This window comes from Piliocolobus tephrosceles, chromosome 5, assembly GCF_002776525.5.
Source record: "Piliocolobus tephrosceles isolate RC106 chromosome 5, ASM277652v3, whole genome shotgun sequence".
NCBI lineage: Eukaryota > Metazoa > Chordata > Mammalia > Primates > Cercopithecidae > Piliocolobus > Piliocolobus tephrosceles.
In genome coordinates this window covers 46,055,508-46,075,359 of record NC_045438.1, presented here as the reverse complement: position 1 = coordinate 46,075,359, position 19,852 = coordinate 46,055,508, and the positions used below count along the sequence as shown (strand labels likewise).

General features: G+C 38.5%; 1 protein-coding gene across 4 annotated transcripts in view; it reads left to right on the top strand.

Moving 5' to 3' along the window:
• Positions 1-750: 750 nt before the first annotated feature.
• The window catches only part of EPM2A (EPM2A glucan phosphatase, laforin), a 134,363-nt gene continuing 115,261 nt past the window's right edge, over positions 751-19,852 (top strand). For 2 of the 4 annotated variants that reach the window (XM_026447395.1, XM_026447396.1), the window contains exon 1: positions 751-1,933. In XM_026447395.1, coding sequence (XP_026303180.1) covers positions 1,633-1,933 — 301 coding nt within the window. In that variant the 5' untranslated portion in view covers positions 751-1,632. Of the gene's footprint in view, positions 1,934-9,251; positions 9,382-15,836; positions 16,675-19,852 lie in introns of those variants that run through there. The other 2 variants (XM_026447398.1, XM_026447397.1) reach the window with 2 other exon arrangements.

Below are 19,852 nucleotides of genomic sequence, written 5' to 3'. Positions count from 1 at the left end.
TGGAAGAGCTAGTGGGAATAATGCCATTTGAGAAGCACACTACATAGGCAGCACAGTGGAGCACAAGAAAGTGTGGAGCTGTTAGTTCCTGGGTCCTGAAGGAATGAGAACTTTCACTGGAGTCTGGATTCCATTGTAGACAAAATCCTCTTTGTATTGCCAAATGACTCTTATTTTCCTAAACTTACTCTAAGAATATCTTTTAACAGCAATTTGAATAAACCGACTCACATACCACTGTGATTTGATGTCTGATTTGCTACTGAATCAACTGTGTTTGGCCAGCCTTTCTGTCTTCACATTTTTCATAGTGTTTATCCTTAAGCTTAGCAACCAACCAAACTTTGAGTGGAATATCAGTATTCAAGAGTAAAATGTATTATTAGTTTTCTAATTGTTCCACAAGAGATTGAGTTTGTGTAGTTTACATTTTTGCACTTTCTGTTTTACTTATGATACTCTCAACCATGAAATTTTGGCCTGTTCCCTCTTACTATTCACAAACTTCTAAACACTGGTAAAAATGCCTCTGTGTGTCTTTAATTCACATAACAGATTTATGTTATGTTAAATGTTAGTGAATATATAAACGGAAGAATACAACGATAATTTTGTTAAAGAATCAAAAAGTATCAGGATATTCGTCTTAAGATTGTCTTATGGCAGTGACAAATTGAAGTTCCCCACCAAAATGTACGAATTTTGGATTTGGGCCAGACAGCTAAAAAAAAACTGTTTCTTGATCCAAAAAGGTTTTAAGTTGAAAAAATAGTGCTTTTACTTAAATTTTAAACAAAGGTTTTTTTTTTTTTTTTTCTTAATTTACTCCATTAAAAAATGCATACATTTGGACAGAGACTCCGTCTCAAAAAAAAAAAAAAAAAAGCGTACATTTATAGTCACAGAATTAGTTTTCGTTTTGACCTTAAAAGTATTTACTCTAAACTTACTTTACACATACTAAAAATGTAGGTTTTGAAAAAAGAAAGTGATCATGTGGCTTTTCAGACAAGAGAATGGTATGTAATGTTTTGCATCAGCTCCGGGTCTTGTCCACCAATCAGAGGTCCTTCAGAGCTTGTAGGGTCTAGAAAGATAATTATTTTATACCCTCATTTTACAGATAAAGAACCTGAGACCCGCTAGAGTAAGTGACTTGGTTAAGATACGGAGCGCTCCAGAGACCAGGTCCAAGATCTTCCCCCGTTTCACAATTATAAGGCGGCTGTCTAGAGGCCATTCCCTTCCTTTGATCCTCATAAAGTTAATTTCCAGTCTTTTGGAGAGGATCGCCTGGCTTAGAAGTTTTCCTCACTCCCCGAACCCCATTTTCTCTTCCTTTTCTTCCGCTCGCCGTGTCCCCAGCGCCTATAGCTGGAAATCAGCCGCCCGTGAGCCTGCGGGGCACAGAGGCGGCTGGCGGCTCCGGTGACCCCTTCCCGCTGGCCTGGATGAGGCCTGGGCTCGGGAACCGCGTGATGCAGCCCAAAGAACGCGCAGAACAGCACGTGTTCTCTCCGGTGTCCCGGGCTCCCGCGCCGCCGCCCAATCGCCGCGGCCGCCTGACGCTCAGGCCGGGCCTACCGGCCGCGGGGATTCAGGGCCCGGGGATTCGCGCCGCCGCCGCCCGCCATGCGCTTTCGCTTCGGGGTGGTGGTGCCGCCCGCCGTGGCCGGCGCCCGGCCGGAGCTGCTGGTGGTGGGGTCGCGGCCCGAGCTGGGGCGTTGGGAGCCGCGCGGGGCCGTACGCCTGAGGCTGGCAGGCACCGCGGTGGGCGCCGGGGCGCTGGCGCTGCAGGAGCCGGGCCTGTGGCTCGGGGAGGTGGAGCTGGCGGCAGAGAAGGCGGCGCAGGACGGGGCGGAGCCGGGCCGCGTGGACACGTTCTGGTACAAGTTCCTGAAGCGGGATCCGGGAGGAGAGCTCTCCTGGGAAGGTATTGCCAGCAGACGTCTGCCCCCGGCGTAGAGCAGGAGCTCCGGCCCGCACCCCCAGCCGGGGCCTAGGCCTCGGGCATGCCCGGCAGGCCCCGGCGGCGCGCGTCGCTGGCTCTTTGCCCGCGTCCCTGCGCACTCGCCGGACGCCCCGGGCTGACCCTGCTTTGCCAGCCACGCTGTCGCTGCCATCCGCGGCTCCGGCTTCCTACTGGTTCCCTAGACCCGTGCGGCGCTCCCGGCCGCCTTCCAGTCCCCTCGGTCGCCTGCCCCTCTAACCTGATTTCCGCACACCCAATCTTCAGCTTCTTTCCAACCGCAGCTGCTTCACGGGCCAGTGCCCTTCATCTCCCGCCCGGGGCCCTCTTCGCCCTCCGAGTCCCCCTCGTCCTCCGAGTCCCCCCCCTTCGCGGGTCCCTTGGCTGCTCGGCCGCGCGCCGCTGATGGCTTCAACTGCCCAACTCCGCTTTAGTTGAGTTTTGTGTCCTCGTTTTCCTGCTCTAATTCGCTAAAAAGAAAAACGATCCAACCAACTAAAGTAGCGTTTTCGCTAATCCTAGACTGCAACGTGCTGCTTAGATTTTTTTTTCTTAGATATTGAGAATGAACTAATGGAAAGACATTGAATATTTCCCTTTTTGGATTTTTTTTTCTTTCTTAATCCCAGATATATGACAATTGAGACATGACCTGATTTCTTAAAATACTAAAACAATACATGTTGGTTGTAGAATAATAATGATGATAAAAAAGAAATCTGCATAGTAAAAACTTACAGTGTTTCCTCCACACAATCTTAGGCACACTGCTTGTACACATTTATGTATGTGGTATATGCATATACTTTTTTTTTTTTACAAAAATTGTATAATACATAATTCTGAATTTTTGCTTTTCTTGCCTAACAGTATGTTACGGATATCTTTCACTGTCACTACGTGTAGATATATATTTTACATGTAGATGTATTTTAAATGACAACAAATTATTCTGCATCTACGAACCTGCATTTAGGTTCTTTTCAGTTTTCCTCTGTTATAAACAGTAGTGGCTTAATTGAAATTCCTTTTACAGGTATCTTTGAACATTGGAGAGTGTTTCTACATAGTGGATTAAAAGAAGTGAAATTATTGGGTCAAAATGCAGTCATTTTTTTTTTTTTAACACTTCGTTAAGGACTGCTAAATTATGCCCCAAAAGGGTGATAACTAATGTCGGCTCCCGCCAACAATGTCTGAATTGAGACAGACCCTTTAAGGGAAATGTGCAAGGTTGAAGACTGGAGTGGGTGTAACTCAATAGTTGAAGTCAATGAAATGAATGTCTCTTTAGAAGTTTATATGAAAAGAATGGACCATTTAGCCTGTAATGATGTAGAGACAAAGAATCAGTAAAGAAGGTTAGAGTGGAATATGTTTATATATTATCCTTGTTATCTTTTTGTTACCCACTAGGCTTATGGTCTGGTAGCATTTATTGGTTTTTTATTTTACCATGACAGAATTGAAAGATACCCTCTTCAGTTTATCCTTTCTTTACAGGGTATTACTATTATTCATAGTATTGTGGAATTATTTTTTAAAATAAAATATCTGATAATTGTAATAAAACTGTAAATGGTGTGAAACAAAGATCTTCCCTTTCCCTAGTTCTTCTTTTCTTTAGCTTTTCTGATAGTCCTCCCTATGCTGTAGTTTGCTTATGTTGCTATTTCTTAAGGTATCACAAACTTTTGTTTTTAGTTTTTCTAATAGTTACCGTATAAGTTATATATAATTTTAAAAATTAAAATTAGACAATAAATATTGACACCTACTGGATGCACATAAAATTAACCATCACACCTGTTATGAAATATGAGAAATTTAGCTCAAGTTCATTCTCTGTCTTCTCTGCTGATTTTTTTTTACTGTTATTTTCAGGTTTTTTTGATAAATATTTTTCTTCACCATCCAAGCAGGAATTATTTTCAGTTTTGTATTAAAAGTTGAGTGTTTACTTTCTAGGAAGTTACTCTTGTAAGAGAGGGTAAGAAAAATATTACACATTTCTTCCTCTCTCCTCAGCTTGGTTTATTATGACTTTTACATTATCAGGTTTTATATAATTTATATTCTGTTTTCTGATTGTTACAGTGCCTTCTTGTTTAAGGTAAATAGACTGATTCTAAGCATTGTAAATTAACAGAGAGCTTTATGAGAAGCAGGGTAGCCAAGTGTTTAAAAGCAAGGATTCTGGAGCCAGATTGCCTGGTCTCACCTACCAGTGTGGGATTTGAGGCGCATCACCTCAGCTCACAATGAAAGGACCAAGCTGCCTAATAAATGAACTGTATTTTGTAGAATAGTATATACATTAAGAACTTAGAAGAGGACATATGGTAAATGTTAAATAAGGGCTAGGTATTATTTTTTACTATTATTAGGAAACCATGTAGTGCAATTAGACTTGTAAACAAGGAAATAAAATTTTGTGACATGAAAACTATACAACTGCAAGGAAAAATTCTCTTTTCTTTACTAAAAATCATGCTCAAATTTTACTTAAAATAGTAGTACAATTTGTTTTACTTCATATTTGAACTGTAATGTTCTTCTACAACTTGTTTAAAAATTTGTTATTAATTTTTTTAACAGAAGTGTTACACCAGCTCTCACAATGTCCTAGCTTGATTGCATTACTTGATGAATGCATATTGCTTATTTCTTGAAAATAAATTTTTTTCCTCAAAGAATTAGGATTCCTGTTCTAATTTTCACTAATATATGGCTCTCTGATATATTTATGTGTGTGTGTGTATATATATATGTTTCTGATATATATCAGTTTTATATAAAATATTGACTGTTGACTTTCTATTATATAGAAAGTTCATTCTTATAATCTTATTATGCAGGAAGTTACTCCTATATGAGAGGATAAGAAAAATAGCTTACACATTCCTCTCCCTTCCTTACTTCGGTGTGCACGCGCGTGTGCGCACGCACACACACACACACACAGGTTGTAGCTATAAACCTGAGACTAAAGAAAACAATTGAACTCCTATATTAGTTGCACTGTTTTAAATGGTATATCTTCCTCTTTCTTAAAAACCTTAATCATTTCTTTGGATAATTTTCAAGAAATAGTAAAATCAGAGAGAAAATATCTGAGCCCTTAAATTCCTAAAAGGTCTTTATTTGGGTTTATTTGTGTTTCAGTCAAACGATCTTGATTGATCATTTGGTACAGTATTCTGGTCTTAAAATAATTTTCCCTTGAAGACTTTGCCTCAGTAATTTCTAGCATCCGTGGCTGATAATTCTAATGTCAAACTAAGCCCATTCCTGTTAGCAGTCTGTTTTATCACTTGGCACTTGATTGGCTCTTTAAATTCCAGAAATTGTTTCCTTCAACTCAGGGAAGTTTTCTATGATTTCTTTCTCTCTCTCTCTCTTTTTTTTTTTTTTTTGGTTCATTAAAAAAAAATTCTTCTAAAAAATGGCATACGTGTGCAGAACATGCAGTTTTGTTACATAAGTATTATACGTGTGCCGTGGTGGTTTGCTGCACCTATTGACCCATCCTCTAAGCTCCCTCCCCTCAACCCCCACCCACCAACAGGCCCTGGTGTGTGATGTTCACCTGTCTTGTGTCCATATGTTCTCAATGTTCAACTCCCACTTGTGAGTGAGAACATGTGGCATTTGGTTTTCTGTTCCTGTGTTCTCATTAGTCGTTGGGCACTTAGGTTGGTTCCTTATCTTTGCAATTGTGAATTTTGCTGCTATAAACATACATGTACTCTGTAGTCAATTGTTTTTTTCTTGATGGTTCTTTTATTCTATTGATTTTTCTCCAATATCTGGTAGTCCTAGGATATCCATTCATTTTTATGAATGAAGGGTACGCTGATCAGTAGGGGTAGCTGTGCTGGTTTTCTGTTGAAGTTGTCATGTTTACTGAAAACCTCCTCTAAATGGGAGAACACTCATGGAGTACTGTATAATTTGGCAGATTTTTTGAAGGATAAAGTTCCGCTCAGGGTGTGTGGCTGGGGAGCCATAGGCTTAAGATGGTTATTGTTGACAACGTAAAAAGAACTTTATCTTGAGGCGGGATAATTTAGTATATTTTATTGTTGAATGGAGTTGCCTTTTTCTTTTCCTGTAGGTCTGTTGGGTGGGTCTGTAGACATCACAGGACTTGTTTCACCCAATCTCCAGCTCCTACATCCACACTAGGGTCCTTTCCAGGAAACACTTCCATTACTGTATTTAGAGCATGCTTATTTCGTGTTGGTGATGGGAAGGGGTTGAAGGAGGCAGGTGGGAAACCATTCTTTCAACTCCTCTCCAGGCTGACACGTGTTTATTTGTTAGGTTTCCTCTTTCATGTTGCTTTTGTAAAAGGCCTCCCTAACTACCTTCTGATTCTTTCTTATAACATCTGTTCCTTTTTCTTATACAACTTATTACAGTCTAAAAATCATATTGACTATGCTGGATTGGACTTTTTGATTGCAAGTAATAGTAACTGAATGTGAACCAGCCTAAAAATAATTTTTAAAAAATAAATTCATTTAACCAAACTGAAAGAAGCATGGAGTACAACCTGTCTCTCCTCACTTGCTTCCTACCTCTCACTCTCTCATTCTCAGATTTGCTTTTCTCAGGGCTTGGCTTTAGTTTCTCAAGATAATTGACTCTGTCAAGCTAGGCTTTCTCACAAGAAGCTCAGGATTACATGCCTAAATTGGATGTCACATACAGTGTCACACTGTAGTCTCTTGGCTTTTCCCTTAAGGCAACAAGATGGCTGCTGCAGCTCTGTTCAGCTCATGTGCATTTAGTGGAATAAGGGAGAAGAAGGAAGAGTGGAAGAGTCATCCACGGGTATTGTCTATAATCTAGGAAGCAAAAACTTTACCAGAATACCTCCACACTCCCACTTTGTTTTATGTTTAGAATCGGCCAGAACTGCTGTGTTTGACTGCCTCTGCTGCAGGAGAGACTGAGTGTATTAGTTAGTTCTTGCATGGCTATAAAGAAGTACCTGAGATTGGGTAATTTATAATGAAAAGAGGTTTAATTGGCTCATGGTTTTGCGGGCTGTACAGGAAGCATGGCTGGGGAGGCCTCAGGAAACTAACAAGTATGGCAGAAGATGAAGGGGAAGCTGGGACGATCTGCATGGCTGGAGCAGGAAGAAGAGAGAAAGAGGGAAGTGCTACACACTTAAACAGCTAGATCCCATGAGAACCTGCTCACTACCATGAGAATAACAAGGGGGAATTCCACTGTCATGATTTAATCACCTTCCACCAGGCCCTTCCTCCTGTTGGAATTATAATTCAGACGTGAGATTTGGGCAGGGACACAAATCTAAACCATATCATTCCGCCTCTGGCCTCTCCCAAATCTCATATCCTTCTCACATTGCAAAATACAATCTTTTCTTCTCAACAGTCCCCCAAAGTCTCACCTTATTTCAGCATTAACTCAGAAGTTCACAGTCCAAAGTCTCATCCGAGACAAGGCAAGTCCATTTTGGTTAGGAGCCTGTAAAATCAAAACCACTTAATTACTTCCAAGATACCATGGGGGTACAGACATTGGCAAAATACTCCCATTCCAAAAGGGAGACATTAGTGAAAACAAAGGGGTTACAGGCCGCATGCAAGTCCAAAACCCAGCAGAGCAGCCATAAAATCTTAAAGTTCCAAAATAATTTCCTTTGACTTCATGTTTCACACCCAGGTAACATTGATGTGAGGGGTGGACTTTTAAGGCCATGGGCATCTCTACCCCTGTGGCTCTGCAGGGTACAGCCCCCATGGCTGCTTTCATGGGCTGGTATTGAGTGCCTCTGGCTTTTCCAGGTCCACGGTACAAGCTGTTGGTGAATCTACTATTGTGGTGTCTAGAGGACAGTGGCCTTCTTTTCATAGCTTCAGTAGGCAGTGCCCCAGTGGGAACTCTGGGGACTCCAACTCAACATTTCCCCTCTGTGCTGCCTTGGTAAACATTCTCCCTGAGGGCTGTGCCACTCCAGCAGACTTCTGCCTGGATATCTAGGTGTTTCCATATATCCTCTGAAATCTAGGTGGAGGCTCCAAAGCCTCAACTCTTGCCCTCTGTGCACCAGCTGGCTTAACATCACATGGAAGCCTCCAAGGATTATGGCTTGCATCCTCTGGAGCAGTGGAGTGAGACATACCTGGGACCATTTTAGCCAAGGCTAGAGGTGGAGAAGCTGGGATTCAGGGAGCAGTGTCCTGAGGTTGTACAGGGTAATGGGGCCCTGGGCCTATGAAACTATTTTTTCCTCCTAGGCCTCCAGGCTTGTGGTGAGAGGGGCTGCTATGGAGGTCTCTGAAATGCCTTCCAGGCCTTTTCTACATTGTCTTAGCTATTAATATACAGCTCCTCTTTACTTTTGCAAATTTCTACAGCTGGCTTGAATTCCTCCCCGAAAATGGGTTTTTCTTTTCTGCCTCATGGCAAGGCTGCAAATTTTCCAAGCTTTTGTGCTCTGCTTCCCTTTTAAGTATAAGTTCTAGTTTCAGATGATCTCTTTGCTCATAAATATGAGTGTATGGTGTTAGAAGCAGCCAGACCACATCTTGAATGCTTTGCTGCTTAGAAATTTCTTCCACCAGATACTCTAAATCATCTTTCTCAAGTTCAGATTTCCACAGATCTCTAGAGCAGTGGCACAATGCTGCCAGTCTCTCTGCTAAAGTGTACAACATGAGTGGCTACTCTAGTTCCCAGTAAGTTCTTCATCTCCGTCTGAGACCACCTCTGCCTGGACTTTACTGTCCCTATCAGTATCAGCATTTTGGTCACAAGCATTCAACAAGTCTCCAGGAAGTTCTAAACTTTCCTTCATCTTCCTGTCTTCCTCTGAGTCCTCCAGACTGTCCCCACCTCTGCCCAACACCCAGTTCCAAAGCTGCTTCCACATTTTTGGGTATCTTTATAGCAATGCACCTCTTCCCAGAACCAATTTTCTGTATTAGTTCTTGCATTACTATAAAGAATGACCTAAGACTGAGTGATTTATAAAGAAAAAAGTTTAATTGGCTCATGGTTTTCCAGGCTGTACAGGAAGCATGGCTTGGGAGGCCCTGGGAAACTTACAAACATCACAGAAGGCAAAGGGGAAGGAGGCATGTCCTACATGGCTGGCGCAGGAGGAAGAGAGAGAAGGGGAAGTGCTACACTCTTTTAAGCAACCGGATCTCATGAGAACGCACTTTCACAAGAACAGCAAGGAGGAAGTCCGCCACCGTGATTCAATCATCTCTCACCAGACCCCTCCTTCAACACTGGGGATTACTATTCAGACATGAGATTTGGGTGGGGACAAAAATCCAAACCGTATCACTGGGAAAGTGCTTTATTTAGGTCAGCATATTCCTTTCCTGAAGAAAATTAGGGTACAGATTACCAAGAAGAATGAGGTGAGTAGATTTTAGGTAGGCAGCTAACAATGCATGCTACAGTTAAAACAAAAGATATCATGTACAACATTTATTTGTGTATTTTTTGGTTTCTGTCTTCTACCAGATTGTGAGCTCTATGAGTGTAGGGACTATGTGTATTTTATTCATTCTTTTATATCTTGCAATTGTAGTTAATACATAGTAGCTGCTCAGTAAGTATTGGTTGGATGAATAGAGCACAGAACAGAAAGAGATGGAGGGTTTTTTTTTTTTTTTTTTTTTTTTTTTTAAACCATGGGCTAATTACTTCTTAGGTGCTTTCAATTAAATTACCCTTTGTCCTTATAACAACACTGCAAGGCAGATACTCATTTCTCTGTTATGTAAATAAGAAGATTGAGGCTTTCCTCTAGGTCTAATCTGTTGTAATCCCATCCAGTGAAATTTTATTTTCAGATACTGTATTTCTCGTCTCTAGAAGTTCCATTCAGTATTCTTGTGCATCTTTTTCTTTTGTTCTCATTTAGCTTATGTTTTTCTTTAAATTCGTGACGATGTTGAAGATATAGTCAGTCTTTATTTTCTCGTTTCCTTATCGATGTCATCTTTGGGTGTGGTTTCTATTGACTAATTTTTCTAACAGTTATTGATAGTATTTGACTACTTCTTTCCATGCCTTTTTTGAGTAACCATAGCTGAACTTTATTTATGGATTATTTTAAGGTATGATAAATTATATTACATGTATTTTTAAGAATAAACTGTTTAGAATAATTTTAGATTTACAGAAAAGTTGCAAAGACAGTATAGAGAGTTCTCATATACTCCTTACCAGTTTCCTCTATTGTTAATATTTTATATTAGTATGACACTTGTGAGAATTAAGGACCAATGTCGATACATGATTTTTAACTAGGATCCAAATTTCTTTCATATTTCATTATTTTTTACTTAACATACTTTTTCTCTTCCAAGACCTTAACTATATGACCACATTACATTTATTATTTATGACTGTGATAGTTTCTCAGACTTTATGTATTTCTGCAATGACCTTGACAGTTTTGAATAGTGTTCATCAGGTATTTTGCAGAAAGTTTCTCAATTGGGATTTTTCTGGTGTTTTTTCTTGTCATTAGACTTGGATTATGGGTTTTTGGGAAGACCATCGAAGTAAAGTGCCTTCCTTATTACATCATATCAAGGATCTATACTATTAACATGACTTACTACCGTTTGTGATGACCTTGATCATGTAGTCGAAGTTGTATTTGTTAGTTTTCTCTGCTGTAAAAGTTGTGTTTTCCCCATATTTCCATACTGTAGTCTTTCAGAAGAAGTCACTGTGCAGTGCTCACATTTAAAAAGTGAGAAATTATGTTCCGCCAGCTTGACGGCAGAATATCTACATTAATTATCTGGAATGTATTTGTATGGAGGATTTGTCTCTTCTCCCTCATTTATTTACCTATTCAATTATTTATATATATATAAATTCACAGATATTATTTTATACTTTGGTTTAAATATCTTACTACTTTATTTTCTCGTTCAGTTTATTTCAGGTTTGGCCATTGAGAACTCTTTTGGTGGCTTCTCTTCTGTGTCTCTTTGACATCCCCCTGTCTTTGTGTGTGTGATTTTTGGTTTCTTTGTTTTTGAGTACTTCCTTATTTTCTGGCACTACAAGGTGCTCTGAGATCTTTTATATTTCCTTCCTCCACGCTAAAATTGGACATTTATCCAGGGAGCTCTGTTTGATTTTATTGTAGAATGGTATTAGAAATCAAGATCAGGCAGTGAGTGTGCCTCTTCCTTCTGGGATATTGTTGTTTGTAGGCCTTCTTAGCTGGCAAAACAAAGAAATATGTGTTTATATTAATTATATATATGGGAAATAGACAGACTGGATTAAGAAAATGTGGCACATATACACCATGGAATACTATGCAGCCATAAAAAAGGATGAGTTTGCATCCTTTGTAGGGACATGGATGCAGCTGGAAACCATCATTCTTAGCAAACTATCACAAGAACAGAAAACCAGACACCGCATGTTCTCACTCATAGGTGGGAACTGAACAACGAGATCACTTGGACTCAGGAAGGGGAACATCACACACCGGGGCCTATCATGGGGAGGGGGGAGGGGGGAGGAATTGCATTGGGAGTTATACGTGATATAAATGACGAATTGATGGGTGCTGACGAGTTGATGGGTGCAGCACACCAACATGGCACAAGTATACATATGTAACAAACCTGCACATTATGCACATGTACCCTAGAACTTGAAGTATAATAATAATAATAAAAACAAAACAAAACAAAAAAAACAAACAAAAAACAAAACAAAACAAAACAAAAAGTTCTGTGGATTTTGATAAATGCACAGTGTCATGTATTCATTATGATAGTCTCATTTAGACTAGTTTCACTTCCATAGACACTCCTCTGTCTTTTGTCTATTCAACCCTCCGTACTGCTCAAACCCTTGGCAACCACTGATCTGCTTACCATCTCCATAGTTTTGCCTTTCCACAATGTCAAGTAATGAGAATCATACAGTATGTAGCCTTTTCAGACTGGCTTCTGTCATTTAACAATATATTTAATATCTATCTATGTTTTTTTCCTGTAGCTGTAATTTCTTTTTATTGCTGAATGATATTCCATTATATGGATGTCCCACATTTTGTTTATTTGCCTATTGAAAGACATCTTGATTGTGTCCAGGTTTGGGTGATTATGAATAAACATTGGTGCGCAGATTTTTGTATAGGTATGATTTTTATATCAGTGGGTAGATATCTAGGAATGAGTTTGCTGGATCATATGATAAGACTATTCAGCATTGTAAGAAACTGCCAAACCATCTTTTAGAGTGGCCTAGTATTTTTCATTTCCACTGGCATAGAATGAGAGTTCCTGTTCCACATTTTCATCAGCATTGGTGTTGTTAGTGTTTTGGATTTTAACAACTCTAATAGGTGCATAGTGGTATCTCATTGTTTAAATGTGCAATTCTGTAATAAATGATATTGAGCATTGTTTTATATACTTATTTGCCATCTGTATATATTCTTTGGGTGTCTGTTCATATCTTCTTTTAATTTTTAAATTTTTTTAAATCATGATTTTTAAGAATTCTGTGTATATTTTGGATACAAGTCTTTGAGAGATGAGTGGTTTGCAAATATTTTCTCTCAGTGTGTGACTTATTTTTTATTATTGTAGCAGTGTCTGTTGCAAAACAAAACTATTAAAATCCAACAATTTTTTTTTCTTTCATGATTATGCTTTTGGTATTGAATTAAAAAACTCTTCTCCAAATCAAAGTTCATCTAGTTTTTCTCCTATGTTATTTTTGGAAGTTTTTACATATGTATATATATATAAGCCATTTTCTGTTAGTTTTTATGTTTTATATAAGGTCTGTAGCTAGGTTCTTTTTGCTCTCCATATGGACATCCACTTGTTCCAGGACAATGTCCATTGTTTTTTAAATTGTCTTTGTTAGAAACCACCTGACTTTATTTGCATATGTCTATTTCTGTGCTCTCCATTCAGTTCTATATATCTGTTTTTTTTTGAAGCCAGTATCACACTCTGTTCATTACTGTAGCTTTATACTAATTTTGAAATAGTGTAATGTGAATCTTCTAACTTTGTTCTTGTTCTTCAAAATTGTGTTGGCTCTTGTTGGTCATTTGCTTTTCCAAATACTTTTTAGAATCAGTTGTTGACTTGTACAAAATAGCTTTCTGGATTTTGTGTTGAAGCTATAGATCGAGTTCAGAAGAACTGACATCTTAACAATATTGAGTTTTCCAACTTATGAACATAGAATATATCTCCAGTTTTGTTAGATTTATACATAAGGGTTTTTGGTGTGCTGTTTTAAATAGTATATTTAGTTTTTCTTAAACAATTAAATTTCAGTTCTTTGCTGATATCTAGGAAATAAATTAGCTTTTGTATCTACTGATTTTTGTTTGCATGCTCGCTGTTGTAATTTACATTGTTTCATAGAGTTTGGATTAGTTTCTGACAGTTAAGTTACTTGTGGATTAACTTGTTCTATGTGAGGTTCCTCTTGAAGGTCTACAAGGGCAGGTCTCTAGGAGGGTTAGTGCAGCCCTGTTATTAAGCAATGAACTCTGGGTTCTTTACTGAATGCCTCATGTACTCAGTGCCCCAAGATTTCCTCACTCTGTCTAAACTTTTTCCTAGTTCTGAGTAAGCTCTGCAAGTTGTCTGGCTTACAATTTTCAGAAATTTTTCTTTTCTTGCCATTTGTTCTTTGTATGACTCTGCCAAAGTTTACCTTTTGCATCCACAATTGACATGCAGCCAAAGAATCTAGGAAACTTTCATGCAGTTTTATGGACCTTTTTGTCTGTATAGCTTTCTCATCTCTGGTATTTAACTCTCACTTTGTTCTCCCCAAATGTGAAAGAAGGCTCCCCATCCCTATGTCATGGTTTGGAAATGCCTTGAAGTCAGAAATCCATGGATTTGTATCATTCATCTTGTTAGTTTTCTTCTCTTAGGGATTATAGTCCTGTACTGCCTTTTATTCAACATTCAAAAACAATTATTTCATGAAATTTGCCATTTTTCTAGTTGTTCTTTTTGTAGGCAGGAACAGAAATCTCTACTGATTTTTAAAAATTTTGCAGGCAGATATTTGTCCAACATATTCCTAAATTTTTTTGCAAAATAAGTCTTGATTTTGTTATTTAACGTATTTCTAATTTTTTGTATATTTGTGTATTTTTGTGTTCTGTATGTATGTATATGTATATAGTCTATATCTTTCTTGTGAAATTAGATTATTTATTTTGGCCCTCTCTTCCTTCATGATGAAAATCCTTTACTCTAATTATAATGTGCCATTAGATTGGCATGTCCTCACTCAATGATACTCTGGATCAGATTTTATATTCTTAGATTTTAATGGCCATAAATTCAGCCTTCAAATTGTCACTATTTTTTTGCTCCACTCTTTCATTTGTCCTGCACAAACTGTAATTTCCCTTCATTTCATATCACCTTTTGTGGTACAATGTTTATGTTAGAGCATATTTGACATAAAAAATTTTGAATCCTTAAATCTATTATAATTTAAGAAGACTAAACAAATCAACATGAAATTTTATGTCTTTAAAATAACACATTTGTTTGTGAAGGCAGCCATAATCAAGTATCACACGCTAGGTGGTTTAACAGAAATTTATTGTTCCACACATCTGGAGCCTAAAGGCCCAAAATGTAGGTGCTATCAGAGTTGGTTTCTTATGAAAGCTGTGAGGGAATTATCTGTTCCAGGCCTCTTTCTTTGGTTTATAGATGGCTATCTTCTCCCTGCATCTTAACACCATCTTCTCTCTTCGTGTCTCTGTGCCCAAATTTCTTCTTAAAAAGGCACTAATCATATTGGATAGGGGCCACTCCTAATGACCTCATTTTAAATTTATTACCACTGTAAACATCCTATCTTCAAATAAGATCACATTATGGGGATCTAGGAGTTCAGACTTTTATATGAATTTTGGGGGACACAACTCAACCCATAAGAGAATAAATCTTTTCTAATATTTCATTCACCAAATTATTCTTAATATTTCAGGTGTTATGATTTAGTATTCCCTTCCATACCACATCACCTCTACTAGGCAGGGCATGGAAATTTGGCAAGTAAATTTTAATATCCCATATATAAACTCTGAGTTCTAGAACTTAATAGGGAGAAGTTCTTTGTGTTTGTGTAGGATGTGCAGTATCTTTGTATTATCAGTGAGAAGAGAATTGAGAGAAAATGCCAACAAAACTGGGAGGTGAGTAGAGACTCTGTTTATTCCAACTGGTCCTTTTCCTTGACATTTCTCTTAATTCCCCTATCCTTCTTTTTCAAAAGAATATTCATTTAATGTGTTGTTTCAGCCAAAATGATTCAGAGTTTTTGAGAATATTATCAAGAAATAAGTTCAATTCCAAATGAAAAGTCTTTTCCCTTACTCTTGGATCAAACCACAGTTTTCTACAAATGCAAAATAAAATTGTGCCAGACTAAAATAATCCAGGTATAAAAATTGCTACTGTTTCTCATTCTGTGTCCCCCCGTATCTGATCTTCCATCATTTGCCAGGGTTAATGAGAGCTGAAATGATATTACTTGCTACTTTTAGATGATTTGTTCATGTTCTGTAGAAGCAGAATGGAAGTTCTAATATTAGGGCAAATGAAAGAAAGTACTGTTGCATGCTCACAGGTGAGAAGAGACAAAAGTTATGAACTTTTCCCCCCAAAAAGGTAGTAAAGCAATTACAATGTTATGAAGTGTTCTTTGGTGACCTACCAGAAACAAAATAATAGTTTGGATAAAGTATAAGCTTAAACCAGTATACCGTATTTTATGATGTCTAGAGAAATAATAGGCATCTGATGGGGATTTTTTATTTGTGTAAAAATAATGCTTATGTGTTTGAGATGTGAGAGTGAATGTGTCTGAGATGTGAGAATGAGTTGTGAATGAATGAGAGTGAATGCTCATGTGTTTGAGTTGTGAGAATGAATTGTGCTTGCAGAAAGCCAGTAAACAGATAGTTCAATGAGATAAGAGTTGTCTTAGGAGATTGCATCTTTTTCTGAAAGAGCTAGAATAAGGCTGACAGGTCAAGATTGACTGTCTGGACCTCCATCAAGTGTGAGAAGTTTTAGTACCATTGTTGGTCCTAGGACTTCTGTTCCAGTAAGCTCATTAAAATGTTTTATTTTTCCAACCCCATCACCAGTTTGAGTTTCATTATCTGGAATATCTTCTAAGTTTTTTGCTCTGATGCTGGCATCCTGGGCAAAGTCCAGATAGCTCAGGCCTGTAGTGCAGCCAGTACGTACAGGAGTGAGAAGCCCAACAGTTTCAATTCCGTGATCTTTATGTTTTTAAATGGGAAATTGTAATGCCACATGAATGTAGCATTTTATCCTGAATTTTAGCTAACTAAAACTTGAGAGAATTAAGGGAATGATTTTTACTCTTTTTTATTTGACAAGGTCTGGCTCTGTCACCCAGACTCGAGTACAGTGGCATGATCTTGGCTCACTGCAGCCTTCACCTCCCAGGCTCAAGCCATCCTCCCACGTCAGCCTCCCGAGTAGCTGAAACCACAGGCATTATTTCACCATGGCCAGCTAATTTTTGTATCTTTTAGTGGAAATGGGGTTTCTCCATGTTGCCCAGGCTGGTCTCGAACTCCTGAAACACAAGTGATCCACCTGTCTAGGCAACCCAAAGTAATGAGATTACAGGTGTGAGCCACTGCACCTGGTCAGGTTGTTATAAAATTATTGTCTTTTAAATCTTAGTCATAAAAGGCTCAATACTGTTTCTGTGAGCAAAGAGAAATTTTATCATGGTTTGATCTATTACCAACATCTCTCAACATTATATTTGTAGATTTTATGAACTGTGTATGTTTAGAAGAAGTTAGCATAACATTTACATTCATGCCTTTTGCCATAAAATACCAAAATATTACCATCTCTATTGTTTGGAGTCAGCAAAAGTCTATCTGTTTGATGAATATGACAATCAGTATTTGGCACAATTCCAGAACTGGAATAATCTGGAACCCCACACATGGAAAACAATATTTGGGGGTCACACTGTTAGTTCCATCATCTTCAATTTAGAGCTATCCTGAATTTCATCCATGGACTTCTGAGGTAAAAATAATTCTGAGTGTTGTACAAAACAACATTAGTTTAAAGTATTACTTTAACACTTACTAGTTCAGAATAAGTATGAGGAAGAATTTACTTAATGTATGTGAGTATTGCTTGTAAATGGAAGTAAAACTATTTTATATAAAAATATTGACAATATTTTGTCATTGGTTTGTGTTTCTTAGTTTTGGCAATGTCTCATGTTTTCTTCACAATGAAGAAGTATCCCATAAAAGAAATACTTATTTAAAAATAAGTTCTTTACTCCAGAGCTATGTATGCTTTTTTTGCACAGACTTCAGTCTTTCTGAAATTTTAGCTTGAAAATGTTGTCTTTTGATTGTGGTTGAAGAAGTTTTGTTATCTCTCAGAGGGATGTACTTAGAATCCGTTAGGGAATCAATCTAATTAGAGATGAGAAATGTTGAGAGATACGATCCAAATGAAGCATAAAAAAACACTAAAAGCTCTTCTAGGTATTCTGGTAATTCAAAAATGTGTTAACTTTATTAAACCTCAAGTTTTAGTATTGTTTAAATTGTTATTTTGGTATTAACACTGAGAAGAGATGTCTGTTAATTTTGCCCCTTCAATTAGGAAAACTAAAACCCTAACAAATCAGAATCAGTATTTTATTCACTTATTCTACTCATTTAAGAACTTGGAAGCTGTTATACACCTGGAATTCTGATAGGTACTGGGATAACAAGATGAAAAATTTATAGCCCTTGAGGTTAAGAGATGTTTTTAGTTGAGGGGAAAAAATGCTTATTGTCAAGTAAGGACCAAAGCAGAAGTCTGAAACCTGTATGCAGTGTTGTGGAAGAAGTTCATCTGGGTGGGAATTCAGGAGGGAGAAAAGGATTGGGAAGGCTTTATAGTAGGGATAGTATTTTAAACTTGGTATTTAATGAAAAATAGGATATTCTCTCATTTATTTTTGTATTTCAATTATGGGAATAAATACAACAAAACTGTTTTAAAAAATCTGATCTGAATCCAAGAAGAAATGGGTGCTCAGGCTTTATCCTCCATGTGAGGGAGACAGGAGAAAGGCTGATTTTATTAAAATGACAAGGAAAGAGCCAAAGTTGGAGGGTTTCACAGATGTTTAAGCTTTTTGTGGTGGGGTTCCCTGGGTGTGTGGTGGTGTGGGGTGAGCTGCATGAACGCATTTTGGGGTGAAGGAATCCTGAGTGAGAAGACTGCCACAGCTGTGAGGAGGGTGGGAATGGTGGCTGCAGGAGGCTGTGGGGCGGCCACTCTGGGGCAGGGGTAGGGGCTTCTTTCTTGAGGCCTGGAGGATGTGAGCAGGGATCGCATCTCTTGCTGCATGGGTTACCTCCATCGGTCTCTACTGATATTTTTTCTTTTCTGTCAAACATAAAACATCAGACAACTTTCTAGTGAATTTTCTAGGCACACCAGTGATGCCCTGTCCTGGAATGCATTAGGATCACCTTGGGAGCTTTTTAAATCACAGACCTGCAGAATCCTCATGGGTGGATCCCGGGAATTCATATTTTTTATAACAGTTTGCTGAGATGTAATTCACATACCATAGAATTCATCCATTTAAAGTGTACAATTCAGTGGTTTTTAGGACACTCAGCCTTCTGTCCCTATGGATTCTGCATCTGTGGATTCAACCAATCTTGGATTGAAAATATTCAGGAAAAAATTCTACAAAATTCTAAAAAGGAAAACTTGAATTTGCCGTCTGCCAAGTATTATGTTGATTCTACACAAGTGGAGTGATGTGCCGGCATTGTATTAGGTATTTAATAGTATAAGTAACCTAGAGATGATTTAAAGCAGCGGTCCCTAACCTTTCTGGCACCAGGGACCAGTTTTGTGGAAGATAGTTTTTCCATGGACTAGGGAGGTGGGGATGTTTCTGGGATGATTCGAGCACATTATATTTATTATGTGCTTTATTTCTATTATTATTCCATTATAATATGTAATGAAATAATTTTACAACTCACCATAATGTAGAATCAGTGGGCGCCCTGATCTTGTTTTCCTGCAATTAGATGGTCCCATCTATGGATTAGAGAAGACAGTGACAGATCAGCAGGCATTAGCTTCTCATAAGGAGCCCGCAACCTAGATGTCTCCCAAGTGCAGTTCACAATAGGGTTTGCGCTCTTATGAGAATCTACTGTGCCGCTGGTCTGACAGGACACAGAGTTCAGTCCATAATGTGAGTGATGGGGAGCAGCTGTAAATACAGATGAAGCTTTGCTCACTCACTCGCCCGCTTACCTCCTGCTGTGCAACCTGGTTTCTAAGGGAGGAAGTTGGCCATAGGTTGGGACCCCTGATTTAAAGTACAACATATCCTCAAATAACATCTTTCATTGAATGTTTTTTCATTACAATGTTAATGAGAAAAAGATCATTTCCTGCCAGGGCCCCTGTCTGCGGAGTCTGCACGTTCTACCTGTGTCTGTGTGGGTTCTCTCCATGTCCTTTGTTTTCCTCCCACATCTTAAAGCTGTCCCTGTGTGGTTCTTTGGCATGTCGGTATGATCCCAGTCAGAGTGAGTGTAGGTGTGTATGAGTGCCTTGCCATAGAAGGGCGTCCTATCTAGGGTGGGTGCCTGTCTAGCACCTGCAGGGATGAAATCTGGCCACCCTTGATCCTGAACTGGAATAATTGGGTTGGTAAATGAATGAAGAAATGAATGCAAATTATTGTCAAGCAAAAATCTGTAAAGTATACGGTAATCATACAAATGCTTGACAGCAAATAATA